This window comes from Rhynchophorus ferrugineus, unplaced genomic scaffold (genome assembly GCF_030347505.1).
Source record: "Rhynchophorus ferrugineus isolate W39M unplaced genomic scaffold, kcgeb_rfMv2 rfM1, whole genome shotgun sequence".
Taxonomy (NCBI): Eukaryota; Metazoa; Arthropoda; class Insecta; order Coleoptera; family Curculionidae; genus Rhynchophorus; species Rhynchophorus ferrugineus.
Genome location: NW_027472580.1, coordinates 60,816,397 through 60,838,697, shown reverse-complemented (window position 1 = coordinate 60,838,697; position 22,301 = coordinate 60,816,397). Strand labels below are relative to the sequence as shown.

At 31.5% G+C, this 22,301-nt stretch overlaps 1 protein-coding gene across 1 annotated transcript; it reads left to right on the top strand.

Moving 5' to 3' along the window:
- Positions 1–208: 208 nt before the first annotated feature.
- LOC143205022 (transmembrane protease serine 9) lies at positions 209–21,678 on the top strand (the record flags this gene model as incomplete). Its single annotated transcript, XM_076418046.1, has 11 exons — positions 209–239; positions 6,972–7,158; positions 7,232–7,381; positions 8,199–8,311; positions 8,366–8,628; positions 14,544–14,686; positions 16,977–17,023; positions 19,428–19,614; positions 19,667–19,816; positions 21,093–21,304; positions 21,358–21,678. Coding segments are annotated over 11 exons (1,758 nt in total), but the record flags the coding sequence as incomplete, so codon positions are not given.
- Positions 21,679–22,301: the final 623 nt, after the last annotated feature.

The window sequence follows — 22,301 nt, the reverse complement described above, 5'->3', positions numbered from 1 at the left end:
TTTTATGTTTGTTTTATGTTTTTAAAATTCTTTTTTTATTCCAAAGAGTGCACTTCGGAAGTAGTCATATTACAAAGTCGGGATCTAACTGTGGAATCTGGAGAAATCGAGGGAAACCCTCAGATCTCAAATGCACATACAATGTTCTATTACTGAGTTAAGACACAACTTCTCAACAATTAGAAGTTAGAGGACATTTCTCTAAATATTATGGGGACCTACAGACAACAGTTATTTAGGTAAGAATGGAAATGAAAAATGAAATGATGAAAGCAGGGACCGGACCGCTAAGACTTTCGGGAGTTTTTGAGGAGTTTTTATTAAGGGTTTGCTCACCAAAGTCGTTCAGTGAAAAAAACCCTTCAATTTGTTTCTTAAACACTAACCACCCGTATATGAGAAGCCGTAGAAATGTTGTAGGGAACTGTCTCTATGGTGTGGTGGTTAGAGCATTCAGCTAACACGTGGAGGTCGCCGGTTTGGTTCTCGGCAAAGTAGTTATGGGTTTTGATATTCTCTGATTTAAGAAAGTTTTAACCCTATCTTATTTAAACTCTTATTTGCAGTAAAGTGTTTGGTATTACCTTTCTATACCTCTTTTATATAGAATTGTGGGTTGCTTGATGTATTAATAGCAAACTACATATAATATTTATTATAATGAATAAAAATATTATAAATCTATTCCAAGAGACAACTAAATCTTTCTAATCCAAATTTATTATTATCTATTGATATTATTTTACTTATATATTGGCTATATAAGTAATATAAAATCTTTATATATTTATAATGTTGTTATTATTTGTAACTACATAGTATTATTTCACAGAATTGTTATTGTAAAAATAAATGATAATAATATCAATAAAAATATATTACAGCTGGACTGTATCGATTAAATTTTACCCAAGAATTGACAATTAGTAGGAGACGCACCATATACAGGGGGTGAATTATATTGTCTATTATAAGTCTGGTCATTGTCCTGCCTACAGAAGATCTTTGATAATATTCTAATGCTACTCAAACCAAGCCTGAAACTTTTTGGCTGTGTGTACCATCTTAGAATATGATAGTGTTTGGCAGCAATATGCTAGTCGTTCAATTCATCATTGAATATATTGAGATATTTATTAGCAGTAATATGAAGCTGAGACAAGCCATGTGAATGAGAGAGCCAGCTAAATACTACGATATTGCAACTCAAATTATAACTGAATTTCCCCATAATTATTTGTAGGAAGCAAGTAGTGTAGAGTAAGCTTCTTTTGGAGTTCTTTACATATAAATCTGGCTGTTTGTAAGAAGCATTGTAAACGATAGTTTCTCGGTCCATACTACATTCTTGTAATCACCTGATTCATTATATTACCACCTTCAATATATATAACACTTCAACTCCTTCCACTTCCACTTTACCGATCGCTTGACTGTCATAGAGTTGTCGTAGAACAAAGCGTATAATATAATTTGTATGACTTACAAGACATAGCAAGATTGGCAACTGATGGAAGCAGTTTTACCAATATGCAATAAGATGTACTATATTGCATGGTGTTCGTATTATTTTGTCTATCCCTTGTGAGTAAGTTGTGTAAGAAATTGATAATTACAATATAAAATTGGTCCCGCTTTGTTGTACTCTTATGTAGTTAGTATATCATCATCATCGCTATCAGTGTATAGCCTATATATGTATAGCCATAATATGCTGCTACTCGACCTTGCAGAGAAACATGCAACATTTTCCATAATCATTACATTTAAAAGACGTTAGATAGTGTGATACAGAACGATTGACAAGACGAGAATTCGAAAGGTGACATTGGTCTTGAAGGTAATATTTACTCTCTTCTACGTGCACCATCTTAGAGAAGCTGAAACTTCTACTACAACTTGGCTTGTCATACTGCAGATTATTATATCAGAATAATGAGACAACATCAGGTCAAGTAAGAAATCTGTAGCATCATGTACAACGTTATATCTTTTGTTAACCTTTGGCTTAAATCTATTCATTGCTACGCTGAAAAACAGCGAACATCGACTCGGATATCCATAAATTAGAGAAATCATTTTATATTTAATTCTTGTTTGTTGTTTTTTAAAGTTTTAATTTATGTAATGATTTTTAAAGTGCAGCTAGTGCCCGTCTGATATGTATATTAATAATATCTATAACAGACAATTACAATGGTAGTCAATGGCCAGAACAGATTAATCATGATCTTTAAACAATTTTAGTCTGTAGTAGTTAGTATCAAACAAAAAAACATTTGCATTCTAGTTTAAAAATCGAGATCTCGGCATATTCGGCTGCGTGTTTATTTAAGGAAAGAACTTCCAGTATTTTAACCATTCTGAATGAGCTTAATATTACCTTTGGTAACAGAAGCTTCAATCGATGCATAATTCGACAAAATCGACGCAGCTCTTTGAATACTAAATGAGCTGGAAAAGAATAGCAGCAAGCTGAAAATGACTCATATGAAGCTGATGAAGGACTGCAATACGATATTTATATTTATTTTTCGAATTTGTGCCTTCGCTGCTATGTCTTCTGCGGATGTGAGAATAATTACTGTATATAGTTTTTGATTAATATTATGAATAAGAATTTTGTGTGCTTTGGCTTGACCATTAATATGTGTTTAGAATGATATGATAAGAACGTTAATATAGGAATTAGTATTACTTTTAAAATAATGTGTACATTTCGGCAAGTTTTTATAGATAAAACATATGAGTTTTAAATTTATTTATTCTAGTAGCTTGTAGATGCGTTATCAGCTTAAACTATACCCACATTGTTGGAAACGCTATTTATTGGAAAATAGTATCATTCAAGGTCCCAATATGTTAAAAGATAGTAAAAGGCTTTTGAACGATTAGAAAATACGTAAGAGTAATAAATTTTAATACATTTGACATTCGATCAGTGACTAAGATCCTATTTTAGAAATGATATTTGTATAACAGTGCTTGATATATATTTTTATAAAATATGTACAGAATTTGTTTCGATTTAGATAAGTGTATTTTTACACGTAAAAAACAAATATGAGTTTTGTTCTCTTTCTATCCTATTGACTCTCTAGATACTAATTCTAGTTTTATTTTAAAATTAATAATGATATGCTAAGTTAAAAAATAATTTTAAAATTACAGTTATTTTAAATTTTACAGATAATATGATAATTTATTTAACGAAAATTGTAGAGAAGAAAAAAAATAATCTAAAACTATTTTATTTTATGAAAACATTTATTGAACCGAGAACTGCAACGGGATTGTTGGTTTAATACTATAACCAGGATTATGGAATTGTTTTTCAGATTTAATTGATTTGTTTTTTGGTTAACTCCAAATTCCAGTAGTCTACGGTTGGAAAAATGAGCTACTTAACTACACCAATAAACGCTTCTAGTAACTGTGGAACTATTGCCAACCGAACTTTAATCTGTCTTCTTTTCTTGATAGTTAATTTAATTTCGGTTAATTGAATGAATTCAAAAGAGAACAGTCTCCTCGGAATTCTACCGACTGCGTCAGTTATAATATATGAAAGTGTTTAGAAAACAAAAATCATTAATTTACTTGAGAATATAATTTTATGTGACGGAAAGAAGAGGCGACTGAACAGTGACACAAACTGACATCGACGGTAAAAACAGACCAACCCGTCTAACTCCGGTAGTAAAAAAAAGATGACCGTATAGTCTGGGCCGTATTACACAATATATTGGAATAGTTATTGCGGATTAATTAGAATATATATTCGAAAATGGGTTTAGATCATTTTAGTTTTGAAATAATTGTGGATGTCAATGGAAGGTTTATATGGTGCCAAATATGAAATAATTGCACGGGAAATAGTAAAACAACAATTTTTTCTGCACATACAAAGTGTCACTGTTTTCAGTACAGTATCGGTTATATATTGCATGAGCATTTGACTATGAGAAAACTCTGTTCAAAATGGGTGCCGCGCTTGCTTACTGTTGATCATAAACAAGAACTTCTTGATGATACGCAGTGTTTGCCAATAAAGCCAATTTTGAACAAGAAAAAATGCGTTTCCTTTGTTACGCCTGGGACTTTTCAACCCATGTCTCCAACAAATTTATCACTTTCTAGGAGCGCTGTTACCACTATCAGATGTAAATTAAATTTAATTTAGTTATTTTGATGCTTTATTACTTCTATATGTTCGTTCTCAATATGTAACTTCTTTTTACGTATATGTGTTATACTGCGTGATTTTAACGGCACTGGCTATGTAATGCACTGTACCCGAGGAAACGCGGCTAAATGCAAGAAGTGCAAGTTAAGTTTGAGTGGTGAAATACGTGCGATGTAGAGAAATAGACGTCGTCGAGGTGTTTTTACCTGTTTTGTAATAAATAAAAACCCTCGATGAGGTTGTGTATCGTTGTTCAACAAGTCACCACTTTTTCCTTTAAAATAGAATAACCTATAAAATAAAAAAATATTTAAAGTAAAGTAATTGGTTTTGCATTTTAACCTCTTTTATTCTTAATAACTTGTGTAGTTATTGTATGGTTCCTATTTAAATAATATTTGAGCAACTTGTTCACACACTTGTTGTGTATAGGATGTTGATTATGTTTTGTAACCAAGATGAGTAACCAACAAAGTCTGTATTATGTTTTAAATCACGTAGACTTTTATATTTTATATTTTTATGTGATTCAATACTTGTTTTTGGAAATTCATATAATATGTAATAATATGTAATATCATTCTGGAAACAGTATGAAGTTACTTTCTACAGTTTCTTTGACCATTATGACTCAGATTAATAGGTTTATTTTCTAGTTGATCTCTGTCTAGTTGATCAATAAATTGTGTGACATTATGGATACATTTTACTTTGCTGGTCACGATTTTTAATATTAATAATTATTTTATGAAAATGTTATAGTTGTCGCTGCCGACTAATTTATACTTTGTCTTTACAACATCTTAAATGTAAGTATATATCTGGATTACCCATTGGCTCTATCTGAGTCTCTGGTGTAATAATATTTATGTATTAACGCTGTTGTTTTTGAATTGAATGCACCTATTACATTACGCTTTACAGGACCAAATAGTTTGATTCTATTGAGTCTGTGTCCTATTCTGATATTATCCAGGAGTTATTTTATTTCGATGTTGACATGATAATGGAATCTGTACCTTGTTTCCTTGCAGTTATTTTGATTTTTTTGAGTGACAGTTGGTATCTGAAGGTCTTGGTGTAAGTAGTCAGTCCTATAGTATCTCGGTGCACCTACAATACTTCTTATGACTTCATTCTGGAAATCAGTATATTTTCCTATATTTTAACTCATAATAACTTATAATTTAGTTATTTTCTTTTCTTTCCTTTGATGTTCCTTCCTACATATTTGCTTTTGTTAATTTTTATTTTCCAAGTTAATAAAGTGAAGGTTTTAGTTCTCCATACACTCGACAGGACTGTTTTGAGAGAAAATAAGAGAATCCTAATATTTGTAAACACCAAAACAATCTCAAATCTATGACGAACATATTTGCGACACTTTATATGGAAAAACAAAGTTGTAGTTTTTCTATTTTCCTCCCAATTATACCCTATTTTCTCATAATATAAACCTTTCCTGAACTTTCGCAAATATTGCAAAACAAAAAATAGACCAATCGGTCCAGCCGTTTTCGATTTTTTGCGATACTAACCAACAGAAATTCATTTTTATAAATATATTGAAGTTAAATAAACTGTCAAAAGAGTTCTAACTAGCCAGGAATTTTCCTTTTGCTAGATAACACATGGATTGAAAAGTGTCGAGCGTAGCTAAAAAACGCGTATTCCTTCAAAAATTTCTTTATTCATCAATGTAATCTCCATTAAGAATCATACAATCATTCCAGCGCCGTTCTAACCTTCCAATGCTACTTTTGTAGAACGATTTACCTTTTGCTTTAAAATAGGCCTCAGTTTCAGCGATAACCTCTTCATTCGAACGATATTTCTTTCTGGTGAGCATTTTTTTATGTTTGCGAACAGCCCGTAATCGCTGGGAACCACATGTGGCGAATACGGTGGATGAAGGAGCAATTCGAAGTTTAATTGATATAGTTTTGCCACTGTTTTGATTGCTTTGTGACACGGTGCGTTGTCGTGATGAAAAAATATTTTTTTCTTTGCCATATGCTGTCACTTTTTTTTATAATTTTTAAATTTTTTAAATTTTTTAAATTTTTTTATTATAATTTCGGCCTTCAAATGCTATGTAATATTCACTGTTGTTGGTATTTACCTTTCCAAGATAGTCACACCATGTATATCTCAAAATACCGAGGCCATAACCTTTCCAGCCGATTGTTGTGCTTTGGACGAGTTTCACCGATTGCTATCCACTCAGATGACGATTATTTTGATTCCTGAGCGAAGTGATCAATGTTTCATCTATTGTATGACAATATATATATATATATATATATATATATATATATATATATATATATATATATATATATATATATATATACAATAATATAAACAATATTGATATATGATCAACGCAAAAATTTCGGTTAGTTACGTTTAAACATGTCCAAATACTGCTCAGAATTATCAACGCCTTTTGGTCTTTGGTACGGTGAGCAAACGCGGAACCCACTTTGAACAGAGCTCTCTCTTAGTTAAATGCTCATGCAATATAAAACCAAAATGTTTTTTTAGTATTACATTATATATTATATATATTATTATTTTTTTAATGTACGATATTAGCTAGATTACGCAACTTAACTTTTCGTTCATTCAAAGCGATTTTGCGGATATTTTTTTCATATTTTCTGGTGTTACAACTTCATTAGGACGTCCATTGCGTTCACAATCATGGAAGTCTAGGTCTATATGTTAAGACCGGGACCTTTCAGCTAATGTATTAATTGCTCATTTAATATTAATTTTTTAGTGGCCTCGACCCAACAATTGATACCCCAGTATTATCCAGCTGAACCAACGGTATTTGATAATTTGAGTGCCCACGTAGTATCAGGACAAGACGCTTCCCGTAATCAATTTCCTTACCAAATTTCCCTTCGTGTAATTTCAGGACATTCTTCACAACATATTTGCGGAGGGTCTATCATCAATCAAAGGTATGTAAAGACTTTTATTGAAATCAGCCATTAAGGATTGTGATATGATGGTTAACAGTTAAATTACTTTAAGGTGGGTTTTATCTGCTGCTCATTGTACGTATGGATATGCAGCTTCAGTTTTTAGAGTGACTGCTGGTATATTGAGCCAGTATGATAACGGTGTTGCTAATCAACAAACTGTAGCTGTATCAAATATTATTAACCATCATGCTTATAACAGGTGAGTATATACATTAAAGCACCATTATTAATGTATTATAATGTCATATATTGTAAATATAACAACTTTGATCAATCTATAGGGACTACTAGATGATCTCGGACAATTGTAATCGGTGTGCGTTGTAATTACTTGCATTTTCCTGTTGAAATGTTGATTCGCCAGAGAAGTCTGTGATGAATTGGCTTACTTTTCATTCAGCACTTTTGTCCCAAATATTTTAATTTGTGCTTCTGAATTTGTTCCTCACCTATATATTGATTGTTGAATCTCATTTTCACAAATACTCTTGCAAATAAATAAAATTTGAGCTGTAACTTACTGCAACTCAGCAGTCGATGCTACTTTTTTCTCTTTTGTTACTGATCTCCAGCAGTCAAACTTCTGCAGTTGCTCTAACTGGATCCCGCTAAGATTTACAGTAACAGGCCATTTGTGCTTTGATGATACTTTGAACTGTTATTTATTAATTTTCAAATCATATGGCTCTGCAATGCGAGCTATATACCGAAGAGTTCTAATACCCTAAATATCTGTACCAATGAATATTTCATCATATAAGTTAGAAGACCATTGAAATAAATATATTACTCTTGAAATAGAGTATTGTTTATCAATTCAGATAATCTCAATTAATTTTATGAAATTAATTTATTTTCGACTAACTAATTGACGACAAATCAAAATAATATGATATAATAATTTGCCTTAATTTTAATGATACTGTTGTGTCGGCTAATGATATCTGTCTAATTCGTCTTGCATCGCTTCTTACTTACGGCTCCATTGTTGCACCTATCGCTCTTCCCCCTACAAGCTCTAATCCAAGCGGAACTGCCACTGTTTCTGGATGGCGTTCTATTGGATACCCAACAAACGCTGCCGCAACTATTTTACAATTTGCCCATGTTCCTATTTTGGATCAAGTTCGTAAGTTCTAATATTAACTAATTATAAGGGGTAATATTAATATACTGTGTTTAGAATGTGCCAAAGTAATTACATCTTTATCTGGATCGAACACTCCATTTAGACCAGACCTTAATGTTTGCACTACAACTCGTAGTTCAACATCAAGGGAGTCAGTATGCAGCGGTGACAGCGGTGGTCCACTGGTACTCAATAATCTCTTAGTTGGAATTGTTTCATGGGGATACTATCCATGTGGTAATCCAAATTATCCATCCGTATATGTTCACGTGGCTGCTTATCGCAATTGGATCAGTTCTAGCACTTTTGGAGAGCTTTAAACAATTATTAATTTAGATATATCTTGAATAAACCCACGTTGACATTTATAAGTCTTTTATTATATCAGTTGATGAATTTTTTGTATATGTTTATATCGATTCGAAAATGGTTTATAGTTATGATTTGACTAAGCAGGTGACTGCGATAACGTCCCAGGAATGTCTGCCATGAATCTGCCAGAGTAACATTTTCTTGATAACCGTCGTAATAATGGAGGTTGTTATAAGTGGAATAAACTTAATATTATATTATTGCAGGTTTATTTTTAAACCCAGGACGTAAAGTAAAATTATATTTAATAATACAATATAAAATAATCAAACCTCTTAAATAAATAAAATCAGAGATAAGAACAAATGATATAACAATAACTTACTCAATAGATGGCAAAATAAATAAAGCAAATAAGCGTGGCAGATCTTGATGTCGAGGTGGTCGGGTGATAGTTCTGAAAATATAATGAATACATACCTGAACAACTAATTTTCAATATAATGAATACATACCTGAACAACTAATTTTCAATGACAAGGGTGAAATTAAAAATTCACGTAAAATATAATGAAATAATGATTACTGCGATATATACTTTTAATGTCAGGTAATATTGAAATATAAATGGGCCGACAGTTAGTATAGTGACAGCTAAAAGAACATGTAATTAATTATGCTGGCCTAACATAATATTGCTAAACAATAGTGTTGATAAATAAATGTATCGACAAATACTGATAATGGATGGTATTGAATATCTCAATGAAAGACTATGACAATGGTAGGCAATAACAAGTATGGAATAACCATCATGGTTAATTATCTTAGTCCATTGCAGTCAATAATATTGACGGACAATCGATATAAAAGAGACAATATCGGTAACTGAATAGCAATGACAAATTATGTTAGGATGAAGTATGATATGTGCACACGGTACAAAGGGAAAATGACGCACGACGTACCAGCTTATACCCTAACACTAACAATAATAGACGTTCAAGGGAAAATCAAGGGAAGCAGATGAACGAAATCCTGCCATTATGGCTAGCTAAAATTATAGCTAAATTATTATATTAGGATAAAGCTAAAATTATCTAATATATAAATAAGTAAATCAATATATAAGCAATTCTGATATTTAATAAAGTTAGAAAGATTCGCTGGGATTAAGCTAATTCCTCAAATAAATAAATGAACAATACTGTTGCTCACTTCTCCAGTTCCAGCTGTAATAAACATGCAATTCGTACATGGGAGAAAGTTAAAAGCACACCCTAGATATGCACACATGAGTAATTTTAGCTGCGTTGGTGTTAGTTTCTGGATTATAAAATTGTTATAATAATTTCTGTTGCTAAGTATTCGCAACGGCGATAAATCATACAATTAAAAAGAAGCGGTAATCCCACCTAGTTCCATTACAATATCATTCAAACCTTATTTAAAAGCTCTTAAAAGATCCAAAATTAAAAGGTGTAAAATATCGATCTACGAGATGGAATTTTAAGTACCATGGATATTCGGAACGATTTGATATTTCGTTGAATGGCACATGTCTCTGCGTTTTTGGGAAAAAATATCGCGAAGATATAAACAAATGAAACTCGCTTTTACTGTTCAGTACTCAATTAAGATAATTACACAACAAATATAAAAGTACAAAAGTCAACTATATTAATCGGTTTAATTCTCTTCATAGAGGCACCTTATGATATACGATATTTTTTGTTTCTTTTTATCAGGTGCAAGAACAAATAGAGGGGATGGTTTACCGACACATGAACATACCACGTACAACTGACCATGAGCAAAACATAAATTTTCCATGTTGAGACCACAAGTAATCGAGGATTTGCTTTGCGACTTGTTAATCGTCATGGTGAATTCAAGACGAATCGAGAACTGAATTCATTTAATCTCAAAGGGTATATCATTTGGGATAATCGGAATCCTCGGAATGAGAACTGGGCCATCCTTAAATTTTTCTTTTAGTATCATCGCCGGAATTACATCACTCGCCATTTTTTTTATCGCCAAACGCATTCCATTGCATAGTATTGGTTGGTTTAGATTTCTAAGCATGATGACTACCGAGCCCACCTTGATTTTAACAACTTATAAACAAATACAAATACCTAAGGAGCTGTATTTTAGCGAATTTTTTATCATAATTTAAAATAAACATTTACTCTACAACCTAAACTACCTTGAATGTTGAATTAAATCTGTATTCTTGTAGAATTTCCGCTCCAAATTAAGCCAATTGTATTTTTGAGTGTTCGCTAGAAAATGTCATGATTCTATCTGGCTATTTCGCCACAAAGCAAGGATTGCAATGGCTCTGGTGGCGGTCCCAATACTCGCAATATCACTTTACTAACTTTTTCACTTCATTCACTTTTAATTAAGGTGTTTCTCGAGCAAACCTCAATGGTCCACAATGCTCGCAAACTGCATCTGTTGGACCAGTGCTAACGAACAGATGCGAGCTGTAGTCAATTGTGTAATCATATAGAAACGCTGCTCGATTCCTAGGGCCTTAGTTCGTGCCATACCAACAAGGCGCTGTTCTGGTGTAATTTGTCGTTCATCATTCAATGATTCGCAATCTCCCGTAGCCTATATATATATACATATATATATATATATATATATATATATATATATATATATATATATATATATATATATATATGTATATAGAAATATATATACAGAATATAGATAATATATACAGAAATATATATAGAATATATATATATATATATATATATATATATATATATATATATATATATATATATAATTGACAACCAATATATACATCAACCCTTTTTCAACTGACACTATCCTATACCTGTATTTAAATGCGTTTTTTAATTTAATGCAAAATGTATCTCCTATCAACGAGATGAACATTAATTGTTTGACAGTTATGAAACCCACGAACATTTTGTATGGGAAATGTCTTTTTTTTATATTTTCGTTAATTTTTCAATGTTTTGAAGAGCAATTTTGCTCTTCAGGGCGGGGACAAATCCAACAAATCAAAAACTATGAAAATCTGAGATGCAAAGACGTTCTCGAGTTATAAGCGTTCGAGCAAACCCAACTGGGGTACATATTAAGAAAGAAGAAAGAAGATTTGACAGCTGTCTGATCATTAGTGTGTGAATTATAGTATTTTGAGTAAGGCAACATTTGTTATTGTGAAAAAAAAAGTGGATAAAAACTTGGCTTGATGCCGAGTTTCCGGATACTGCCCCAGGAAAATCAACCATAAAGGAATGGTAGCACAAATGAGCACCGAAGACGCCGGTGAGCGCAGTGGACGTCCAAAAGAGGTTGTTACCGACGAGAACATTTAAACAATTTACAAAATGATTTTGAATGACCGTAAATTGAAACTGAATCAAATAGCAGACACTCTAAAGATATTAAGTGAATATCATATAATTCACGAATATTTCGGTATGAGAAAGCTCTGCGTAAAGTGGGTGTCGCAAGAGCTCATTTTTGACCAAAACAACAACGAGTTGATGATTCGGAGCAGAGTTTAAAGATGATAAAGCGTAATAAGCTAGAGTTTTTGCGTCGATATGTAACAATGTATGAAACATGGCTCCATCATTTCACTCCAAAGTCTAATCGATAGTCATGCGAGTGGACTGCACACGACGAACCCGCTCCAAAACGTGGGAATACGTAACAGTCGGCTGTCAAGGTTATGCCGTCTGTATTTCGGGACGCGCATAGAATAATTTTCATTGACTATCTTGGAAAAGAAGGGATCATCAACAGCGACTATTACATAGTGTTATTGGACCATTTGAAGGACGAAATCGCCAAAAACAGCCGCATTTGAAGAAAAATAAAGGTCTGCTTCACCAAGACAATGCAAAGTGTGAAAAATCCATCAATTGGGCTTCGAATTGCTTCCTCATCCATCCTATCCGTATTTTCCAAATTTGGCCCCACCGACTATTTATATTGGAAGAATGCTCGCTGGGAAAGAATTTTCGTCGAATGAAGAGGTGGTCGACGTAACTGAGGCCTATTTTGAAGCAAAGGGGAATTGTACTACAAAAATCATATCAAAAAGTGGCAGCATCACTATCATTATATCACACTTGAAGGGAATTTTGTTGAATAAAAAAAACTAATTTTGCCAAAAATGCGTTTTACTATGGTAGGTCGGGGACTTTTCAATTGACCTGGTATATAACACAGTGTGGATTAATTTACCATTAATATATGGTAATATTTTGAAACATTGTCATTGTAAGTTTTTTGTTTTGCTTTATTTCAAATGTGTTTTCTAATATTAGTAAAATTTCGTCTTTATATCCTCTTTGTTGTATATTTATTAAAAGAAAATGCCACGTTTTTAAGTCGATATGAAATACGTGGTGTATTTAAATATATTCGCGAATCAGCCAGTCTTCGCTGCGGATCAGGAAAAGTTTGAATTCCATTATTAGGTATACGATCAAAACTACCGAAAACACTATTAGCTGGAGCCTCATTTGAATGGAAGTTCTTTTTCTGTAGAATTTGTAAATTAAATTTTTACTACTAAAAACTACATCGTTTGTAGCAACAAAAATCGTTCAGAATATGGATGGTCGTCATTTTAAATCAACATCAAGTTTCAGTTCCAAGTGTATCATCAAATTGGTTCTTTCTTTGCGATATTTCGTGCCGATCTAAAATGTTTGCAAATCTCTTTCATGGGTGACGAGGAGGGTCTATACGACCACATAGAGCAGATAAAGGAGAGAGAAATTATGACAACTTTGGAATTTTTTTTGAAAAATCGCAATATTCCGTTTCAATAGATTTCAAATCTTACTATTATTGAATCAAAAGTTTGGTCTCAACCTTTATCGAGTCAAGACATGTTTTTCTCTTCTCCAAAACAACTCTCTAGAAATATTATAAAAAACACATCAGTATTTTATTGCAGCTAACTTTTAGTTAACACTCTCAAAAAGTTCCCGGGTACGCATTACGACGACACGGTCTAAGGTGAACCGAATACGTGCCACTAAACAAAGAACGTAGATCTCTTGTAAAAATACATACAAATATTAAACAAAATGGATCCAATTGTACTTGTGAATGGAAAAAACGTGTTAGAAGCAACTAATCAGCAGTTAAACCAAAAACTGTTGGAACTAACTAATGAGCTTGCAACTATGCGGTTGCATAAGGTTCATCACAAAACCTTGATAAAACATCAAGAAAACTAAGAGGAGAGTATTTCACCGACGGGGATGATTTGGAGCGAAAAGTAGGTGAATAATTCGACTAACCAGAAGTGAAAAATAAAAAAGAGGAAGAAGTCCGAGGTGACCCTTCCCCGCTGGCAAAAAAGTAGCAAAGAAATATCGTAAAAAAATCAAAAAAAAAGAAGGGAGAGGATAAAATTCCTCAGCCTTCCCCGATTAAGGCAAGTAATATTGTAAATTTTAAAAAATTCAGAATAGAGATAAAATGAGTAGTCACCAATCGCGTACAGTTCAAAGTTCTACCAAATAATAACGTTAGAGTTATTTGATTAAAATAAATGTTTTATAGAAGTATACAGAAAAATCTGATTTAAATGAAACAAAATAAAGAGACGGCGGATAATCCATTCAGTAAACTCGAATTCCACAAATAATAGTTATTAGGGGACTACCGTCAACAACAAGCCAGGATGAATTTATTGCCAACTAGAGGCTCACGGATGTAAAGTCGCGGCCGTTACGCCTATAGTGGAATAAATTCAAATGTTTTTGCGTCGATTTAGTACAAAATGAGAACAACAGAACAATTTGTGACGTAATATATATAATAGATTGGAAAATAAAGGTAGAAGAAAACCCTCGAAGAAAAATAATGTATTCCCCAATGCACAAACTGTCAACAGCTTGGACATACTAAAAATGTCTGCAGTAGGGAATCTAGATGTATGAAGTATGCTGGTGAATATGATACAAATAAATGTCAATGTAATAGCGTAGCAATATGTGCGTTATGCAACTTAAAAGGACACCCTGCCAGTTATAAAGGGTACGTAGTGTACCAGAAGAAAACTTCAGCACTTTTACACTGTACAAAATTACAGCTGTATAAGGATTAAGACAACTCAACAAAGCTGAAAAATCTCTGCAAACGTATCTAACATTGAAAACAAAAAAAAACAGAAGAAACAGCAATTCCAACGGCAAAATATATATGCGACAAGAAATTCAACGATAAACAAATTAAAGTAAACAAGCACGAAACTATAACCAATGAGCCAACCATAGCCGACATGATATAATTGATTAGTGAATTTCAGACTGAAATGAGACACAATTTCAGTCAGTCATAAAGAAAACCAAAAATGAGTAATTCGTTCTTAATAATTGTAACATGGAACGCAAATGGGCTAAATCAGCGGGGAATGAGTCCGGGAACAAGAACTATTTCTAAGAATAAATAATATAGATATTTCTCTCATATCGGAAACTCATTATTCTAACAAAATTACGTTAAAATAGGGGGTTATGATGAATACTGGACAGTACATCCCAGTGAATGTGCTCGAGGCGGAACAGTTCTAATAAATCAACAAACTATAAAGCATTTCGAACAAATCGAGATAAAATAAGTCGAAATACAAGCTACTATAGTTAGCTTTAATGTTAAACCCCCAACTTGGTGTTCACGACTAATAACATCTGGAAAAGGAAACAATTTACTCGCAGCAATAAATATTACCAATTGTAACTATCATTAGGGGCCAGTAGGCCACCGACTGCAATAAAGTGTCAGATCTACTGAACCTCGACAGCTTTCGGGATCTCATCTGATCACATTGCAGTAGTGTTAACACTAAGCGCGACAATTTTACTAGCAAATTTACTAACCGGGTCATGTTTAGACTTATAATGCAGGAACAAATCAGTTTTAACGTAACACTCAAAGGTATAGACGATCTTGAACTGCAAGCCTGAAATATAATTGAACAAATTCGGATTGCTGTAAAAAAAATACCACGATATTAAAAGAAAAATCAGATTATGAGATAAATTTGACCACTTTTTTTATCGACTGTTCCAGTCATGTATTTTGGTAACTATTTTCGGAAACTCTTAGTTTCATTTAATGGTTTTTAACGTTCTGGCTTTGCCGTACCAGCCACGACCTTGAAAATAATGTACCGAATTTATGCTTACATAGATTCCTATATGTAATATATTTAGTTTTATGTCTTGTTTGTAGTGCAATTGTAAATAACAATATGTCGTACATTAACATAGAAGCACTGTGAAATTCTATTTTTAAAGATTATTTATTAACGTCATAAGATAAGGAACAACATTTTGATTGATGAATAGATTAACAATTGTAACTGTATTTATGTTATCTTGGCAATTATCGAGTCTCTTTTTGATTGACTTTATCGATTTTCTAAGTCTCTCGATGTTTCTTCAAGTTTTTTAAATGTTAAAACTTACTTCATTCAAGTTTCAACTAATAATAATATTCTATTATTCTAATATTATATAATATACTAAAATTATAATAGAATATATTGGAATAATATTATGAAAATATTCCTTATTAAAGATAAATAAAATTATTAATATATTTAAAAAAGGTGCGATGGTTAAATAGTTGATAAAGATTGACGAGGCGGTACGATACAAATATTTAGAGGTCATTACTCCATTACTCTTTACAATCAATTCAAATATATAAAACAAAAATAGTTTTACATCATTCATGATAAAATAATTATTTTGAAGCTAATAAATTACATCAAATATCTCTTTCCTTTTTTAAAGAGTGTTGTATGGCACGGTTAAAAAAAGTTGGTAGATACATGTTCGACTGAAATAGAAATAAATTAGTTACTTTTATTATATTAATTTATATTATATTATATTATTATTGTTACTTTACGAATATTAAAGATATCTTGCAAGATTTTCCACATGGGGACGGAAACAAATTTTCTAACACTGAATTGTTATTATATTTTATATTTTTATATGAAATACATTTACTGACAATTTTGTAAAAAATATTTTTTATCGATAACAAGTGAAAATGCTCAAGGTGAAAATATAATTGATATTGAAATATAAGTATCATGTGAAGGGTAAATAGAAAATATTACTATTCTGAAGATAACAAATGAATAGTTTAAACGTAAATATAATTAGGTGTAGACATATTTTTGATTGATAAATCACACTATCAAAAATTAAAATCTCACACTACATGCTTGTGAATTAAAATAACTATAAAATAGTAGGGATTTTAGTATAAATATAGCGCAAAATAACAATATCCATACATAAAATCACAGTATGTTTGCGGTAAAGTTATTGGGTCTTGTTCTGTGTTCTTTTGTTGGTAAGTTAAACATCTATTTTCTATAACATTAACTATATTTCATTATTAAATTGATAGTTAATATAAGCTAAAACAAATGTAATAGTGCACTACAAACATACATAAATAATACTATAAACAGTGTCAACTGCTGTTGACTGCTGAGCTGCGCTTTTGTTGGTGTCGCTCGACTTTTATATTATTCCCTGTTGATAGTTAACATTACTTGTTCCGGCTTTGAACAATGTTAGTCTACCATTTTTCAGATCATTTTCTATGATCTTTATTAATGTTCTTTTTGAATCTTCTCATTGCATTTTCCTTCCAAGAGGTCAACTTCGCCACAGAAATATATGAGAAATTCGTCACCTTGTATTTGTATATTAGACTTGAAATACTTGAAACTTATAGATGTCAGATTGTAACGGTGTTCAAGTTTCTGAGCCTTACTTGTATTGACAAGATAAATGTTCGAGAGAATTGGATTTTAGTGGTGATTGTAATATTTCCTTCCGCCCAAACTTACCATATTGAAGCCGACCCTTCTAAAACTGAATTGATTCGGCTTATTACTTCAGCAGTAAATTTATTTTCCTGTGTTGCTGATCCCAGGCATTTGAACCACAGCATAGATACATACATACTGCAATCATACATAGAGCATAAAGATGACTAAAAGATCGCAGAATTGCATTCATTACTATGATGAAAACTACTGGCGCCATATTATTAGCAAATACTAGCATGGATCTCAACTGAATTGAACAATTTTTTTTTGATTTTTTTAGCGGAAGAATGTTGAAACAATTACCGTTTTTTTTCCATACTCAATAGGGTATATTAATACGACCGCCAAATTTGCCAAAACAAAATATGAAGCTATTGAAATAGTATTTCTACACCGGCCTTAACAATTTCTCTTGTTACGTGGCCGATTCTAGAAGTCTTACTATAACTTAATGAATTTATGCAAAGGAATTTTTGTTTGGCTGAGTTAGGAATCGCTGTATTATTGTCGTTTGTTTTGTCAGAGATTTACTGTTATCGTTAACATAAATTTACCTTATATATATCACACTGTATCATCTATACGAGAGTTTATCTGGACTGGACCATGTCCAGTAGGATTCGAACCCTTAGAAATAATTTCAGCAGACATCCGGTCTTCTGGATTGGTTACTGGCGTGACTGGGATCATTTGGCGACTATCGCAACAATAGGTGGACAGTCCTGTCTTCTTTACTAGCTCGCCAACCAAGTCGGCTTTAAACATTATTCTTCCTACCTTTACCTTTTACTTAATATTTAATTTAGGTTTTGCTTAACTATACCGGATTTATTTTAGGGGGCCAGGTAATGTTTTACATCTAATTGGTAGATATACTTTATTGGCACCTTCAATGTGTTTCAGATCGTTAATATTCCGTTGCTTCGATATCAGTATAGTTCAGGTGCCCGGACGGTTGAAATTAACTTGTCAATTTAAATTTTTTTATGATGTTTTGGATTCTATAAAATGTTCAACTTGTGTTTGATTATTGGTGACTTTTACTGTTTTTGTTTTCCTGTTCCATTGCCTGTGCTTGTCATCTATATGAAATATTCCCATCTGTGAATAATTCCATAAGAAATTATGGAAATACGAATTACTAGTATAATAAAAATCTTATTGCTATATTTCAAAAATGTATTGAATATATGTATTATTTGTTATTGGCTTTCGTATTAACACGAATAAATACATTATGTATTGAAAGTTACTTATTCCTTATTTAACACTTTTATGAATGCTACTAAAAATACTTTTAGAGAGATCATTTTTCATTCAAATAATTTTTTAAGCTTTTGTTTCAAATGGAGGAAAACTTTAATTCAATAAAATTCCATATTGATGCAAAACAAACAGAGTAGATGGTAGTTTTCCTTGTTTTTAGGTCATTTTAATCATATTTAAATGCTTTAAGTATATCATCGGTAAAAATGCAATGCAAAAAATCTATAACTAATGCCGCAATTTTCTTATTTTTATTGATGAATTTTAATGTATTAATTGATCAACATTTTATGGCTATAAACAATATTTTTGTATTTCATTTGTATTCTCAATCAAGAACATCTTAGTTATTGAATTTTGTAAGAACTTGAAAGTTTTCATAAACTTGCAAAATAATTTAATAATTCTGTACCACATCACTTTCTTGCTAAAAATTTAATACTTCAAAAAAGCTATATTGTTGTAAGAAAAGGAAAACTTCACTCTTGTATATTCTTATTTGTCTAACGTTCCATTAAAAGATATTATTACAATTTTTTTTAAAAAGGGAATCATGTGTGATAAGAGAACCATAACTTGAAATGCATTCATCCGATAAATTTAATGTTTATGTTAAATTTCCCTAGCTTACTTTTTTTCACATATTTTCAGTGCCATCAGCCCAACAATTGATACCACAGTATTATCCCGCTGTACCAACGACTTTTGATAATTCGACGCTCAAAGTTGTAGCAGGACATGATGCTACTCGTAACCAGTTTCCCTACCAAATTTCTCTTCGTCTAGTTCAAGGGGGTTATTTGTATCACATATGCGGTGGTTCTATCATTAGTCAAAGGTAAGTTAAAATTTTTTGAGTTGTATTAGTTTTTTATACTGATTATTTTAAGGTGGGTGCTTTCCGCTGCTCATTGCACATCTGGACGTGCAGCTTCAGTTTTCAGAGTAACTGCTGGTATCTTAAGTCAAACTGACAATGCAATTGCAAACCAACAAACGGTGGCTGTGTCTCAAATTATAAATCATGCATCTTATCCTGGGTGAGTAATTTTCATTAATTGATCATTAATAATAACTAAAAATTAATAATTTTTTTTTCAAATCAAAGATATTTAATATTATTGTTATGTTACGTTTGAATACAAAATTATTAAGAAATAAACTTTAATTCATTTTGGAAAATATCTTGTACACTATAAAATATAACATTTGTTTAGACATTTATTCTTATAAAACTATAGCAGTAACACACAATTATACCTCAACTAAACGGTATTTTTTGTATTTCAACAATACGGTGTTTATTGCAGTCATAAAATTACTTAAGCAAATGAGTCAGATTATCGTCAGCAAATAAAATCTATTCCACTGAAAACTAAATATAAAAAATAAATTCGTAATAAAGAATTATATATATCATATAAATCAATTATTTTCTTGAATTGAAAAATGGACTTGCATTATTAATTGCTTTCGATATATATTTATTTGTCATAAATATAAATATAGTGTGTATTAATCACATGCAAAATCTGTTAGTCAAAATGTTTTTAATAATAATTATTTAATAATATATAATTTGGTTATTATTTTTTTGTTTAAACTATATAAACAAATTTGGAATTAATATTTTATTTGAACTCAAAAAAAAAACCAAATAATACCGACATAATCACTTCGTTTGCCAAGTTACTACTTAAAAAGCCCTATTTCAGTATTAAAATAAAGTTGTTGATAATCTAAATGACACTGTTTCTATCCAAATTTGCATGATACTCCTCTGTGGAATGGTTTGATCAGTTTTGGTGACTACAGATATCAATAGTCTACTGATGAGAAACTGAACTATTGCAACCCGCCTTTAGTGGCTGTACACCTTAAAGTACAAGCTTGTGTCCAAATTCTAGTAAACTATGTTAATTCACAACAATTTTAGTCCACTTTTGGTGTCCTTTGCATCGTGGACTGAAATGATTGTACCCGAAATACATGAATTAGGGGCATTTCAAAGCTTAACTGTTAAATAATATTATAAAAGCTTAAATAAGATAAATATCAAGACCATCCAATTTAATAGTTAAGTATAGATATTTGTGAGTATATCAATAGCAGCAACGTATATACCCACAGTTTCAGAATGTATGGAAATTTAAAGAAAATTAGGCTAATAGTTTTTCCCCAAAATTGTCAAATATCACTTCTGAGGAGTTGATACATCATTTAAGCCAATTAAGACTAGAATAAATATTAAAAATATAAAAGCCGCTCTATTTAAACATATTACCTGGGCTAAATATTTGACACATTATATTTTAGTGGAAGCGTTGTAGCTGCTAACGATATCTGCTTAATTCGTCTTGCCTCCCTTCTTAATTATGGATCCAACGTCCAACCTATTGCTCTTGCTCTCGCCAACACCAATCCAAGTGGAACTGCTACCCTTTCAGGATGGGGATCCATTGGACCTCCAACAAATGCTGCTGCAACAATCTTGCAATATGTCAACATTCCTATTTTGGCTCAAGCTCGTAAGTTACCAAAATTATACAATTAGAATTGTTATTAATATATGTATGTCTAGAATGTGCCAATATAATTGCGTCATTATCTGGAAGCAACAATCCATTTAGATCAGCTCTAAATATATGTACTACAACTCGTACCACAACATCAAGAGAATCCGCATGCAGTGGTGATAGCGGTGGCCCGCTGGTACTCAATAATCGTTTAGTTGGCATCGTCTCATGGGGATTCACTCCATGTGGTAATCCAAACTACCCATCCGTATTTGTACATGTATCTGCTTACCTTAACTGGATCAGCGCTAACACAGTTGGTGAAGTAGCATTTGTATAAATTTACCTTCAATAAAGATTTTGAACCTAGTAATTACGAGAAAAAAGTGTTTTATATTTTTAATGGGCCTTAATATATATATATATATATATATATATATATATATATATATATATATATATATATATATATATATATATATACATATATCTTTAAACATGCATAACAGAGTGCTGACGTAAATGAACTTCATCTGTTGTTCATACCGTCCCGAATTATAAGTAATCCGTACAGGTTATGATTTTAGTTTTCTTATTTTAAAGTATATAACAGTAAAAACGAGATAAAAGACTCATCAAAGTTCGTATTGTATAAAGTATGTATAAATATTACAACCATGTAACAATATGACTGCATATATGCAATCCCAATTCTTGAAACAATTTCTGGCATTAATTGATGTTTCCGAATAGTGATAATACTGAAAAAGAAAAAAATGTAACAATGTTTTATTAAAGGAAAAACCAAGCATAACTGCTCAGGAATTAGAGATGTAGAATAGAGAGGATTCAATAACCCTTATTAATAATTGTACAGGGATTATCAGATAAACATCTCGAAATCATAAATGAAATATTTTATATATTTATTTTTATAATATATATTTTAGTAATAATGTCAGTCAACAAACAAATTTTGAAACCATATAAATTCGGAATACTAAAAATG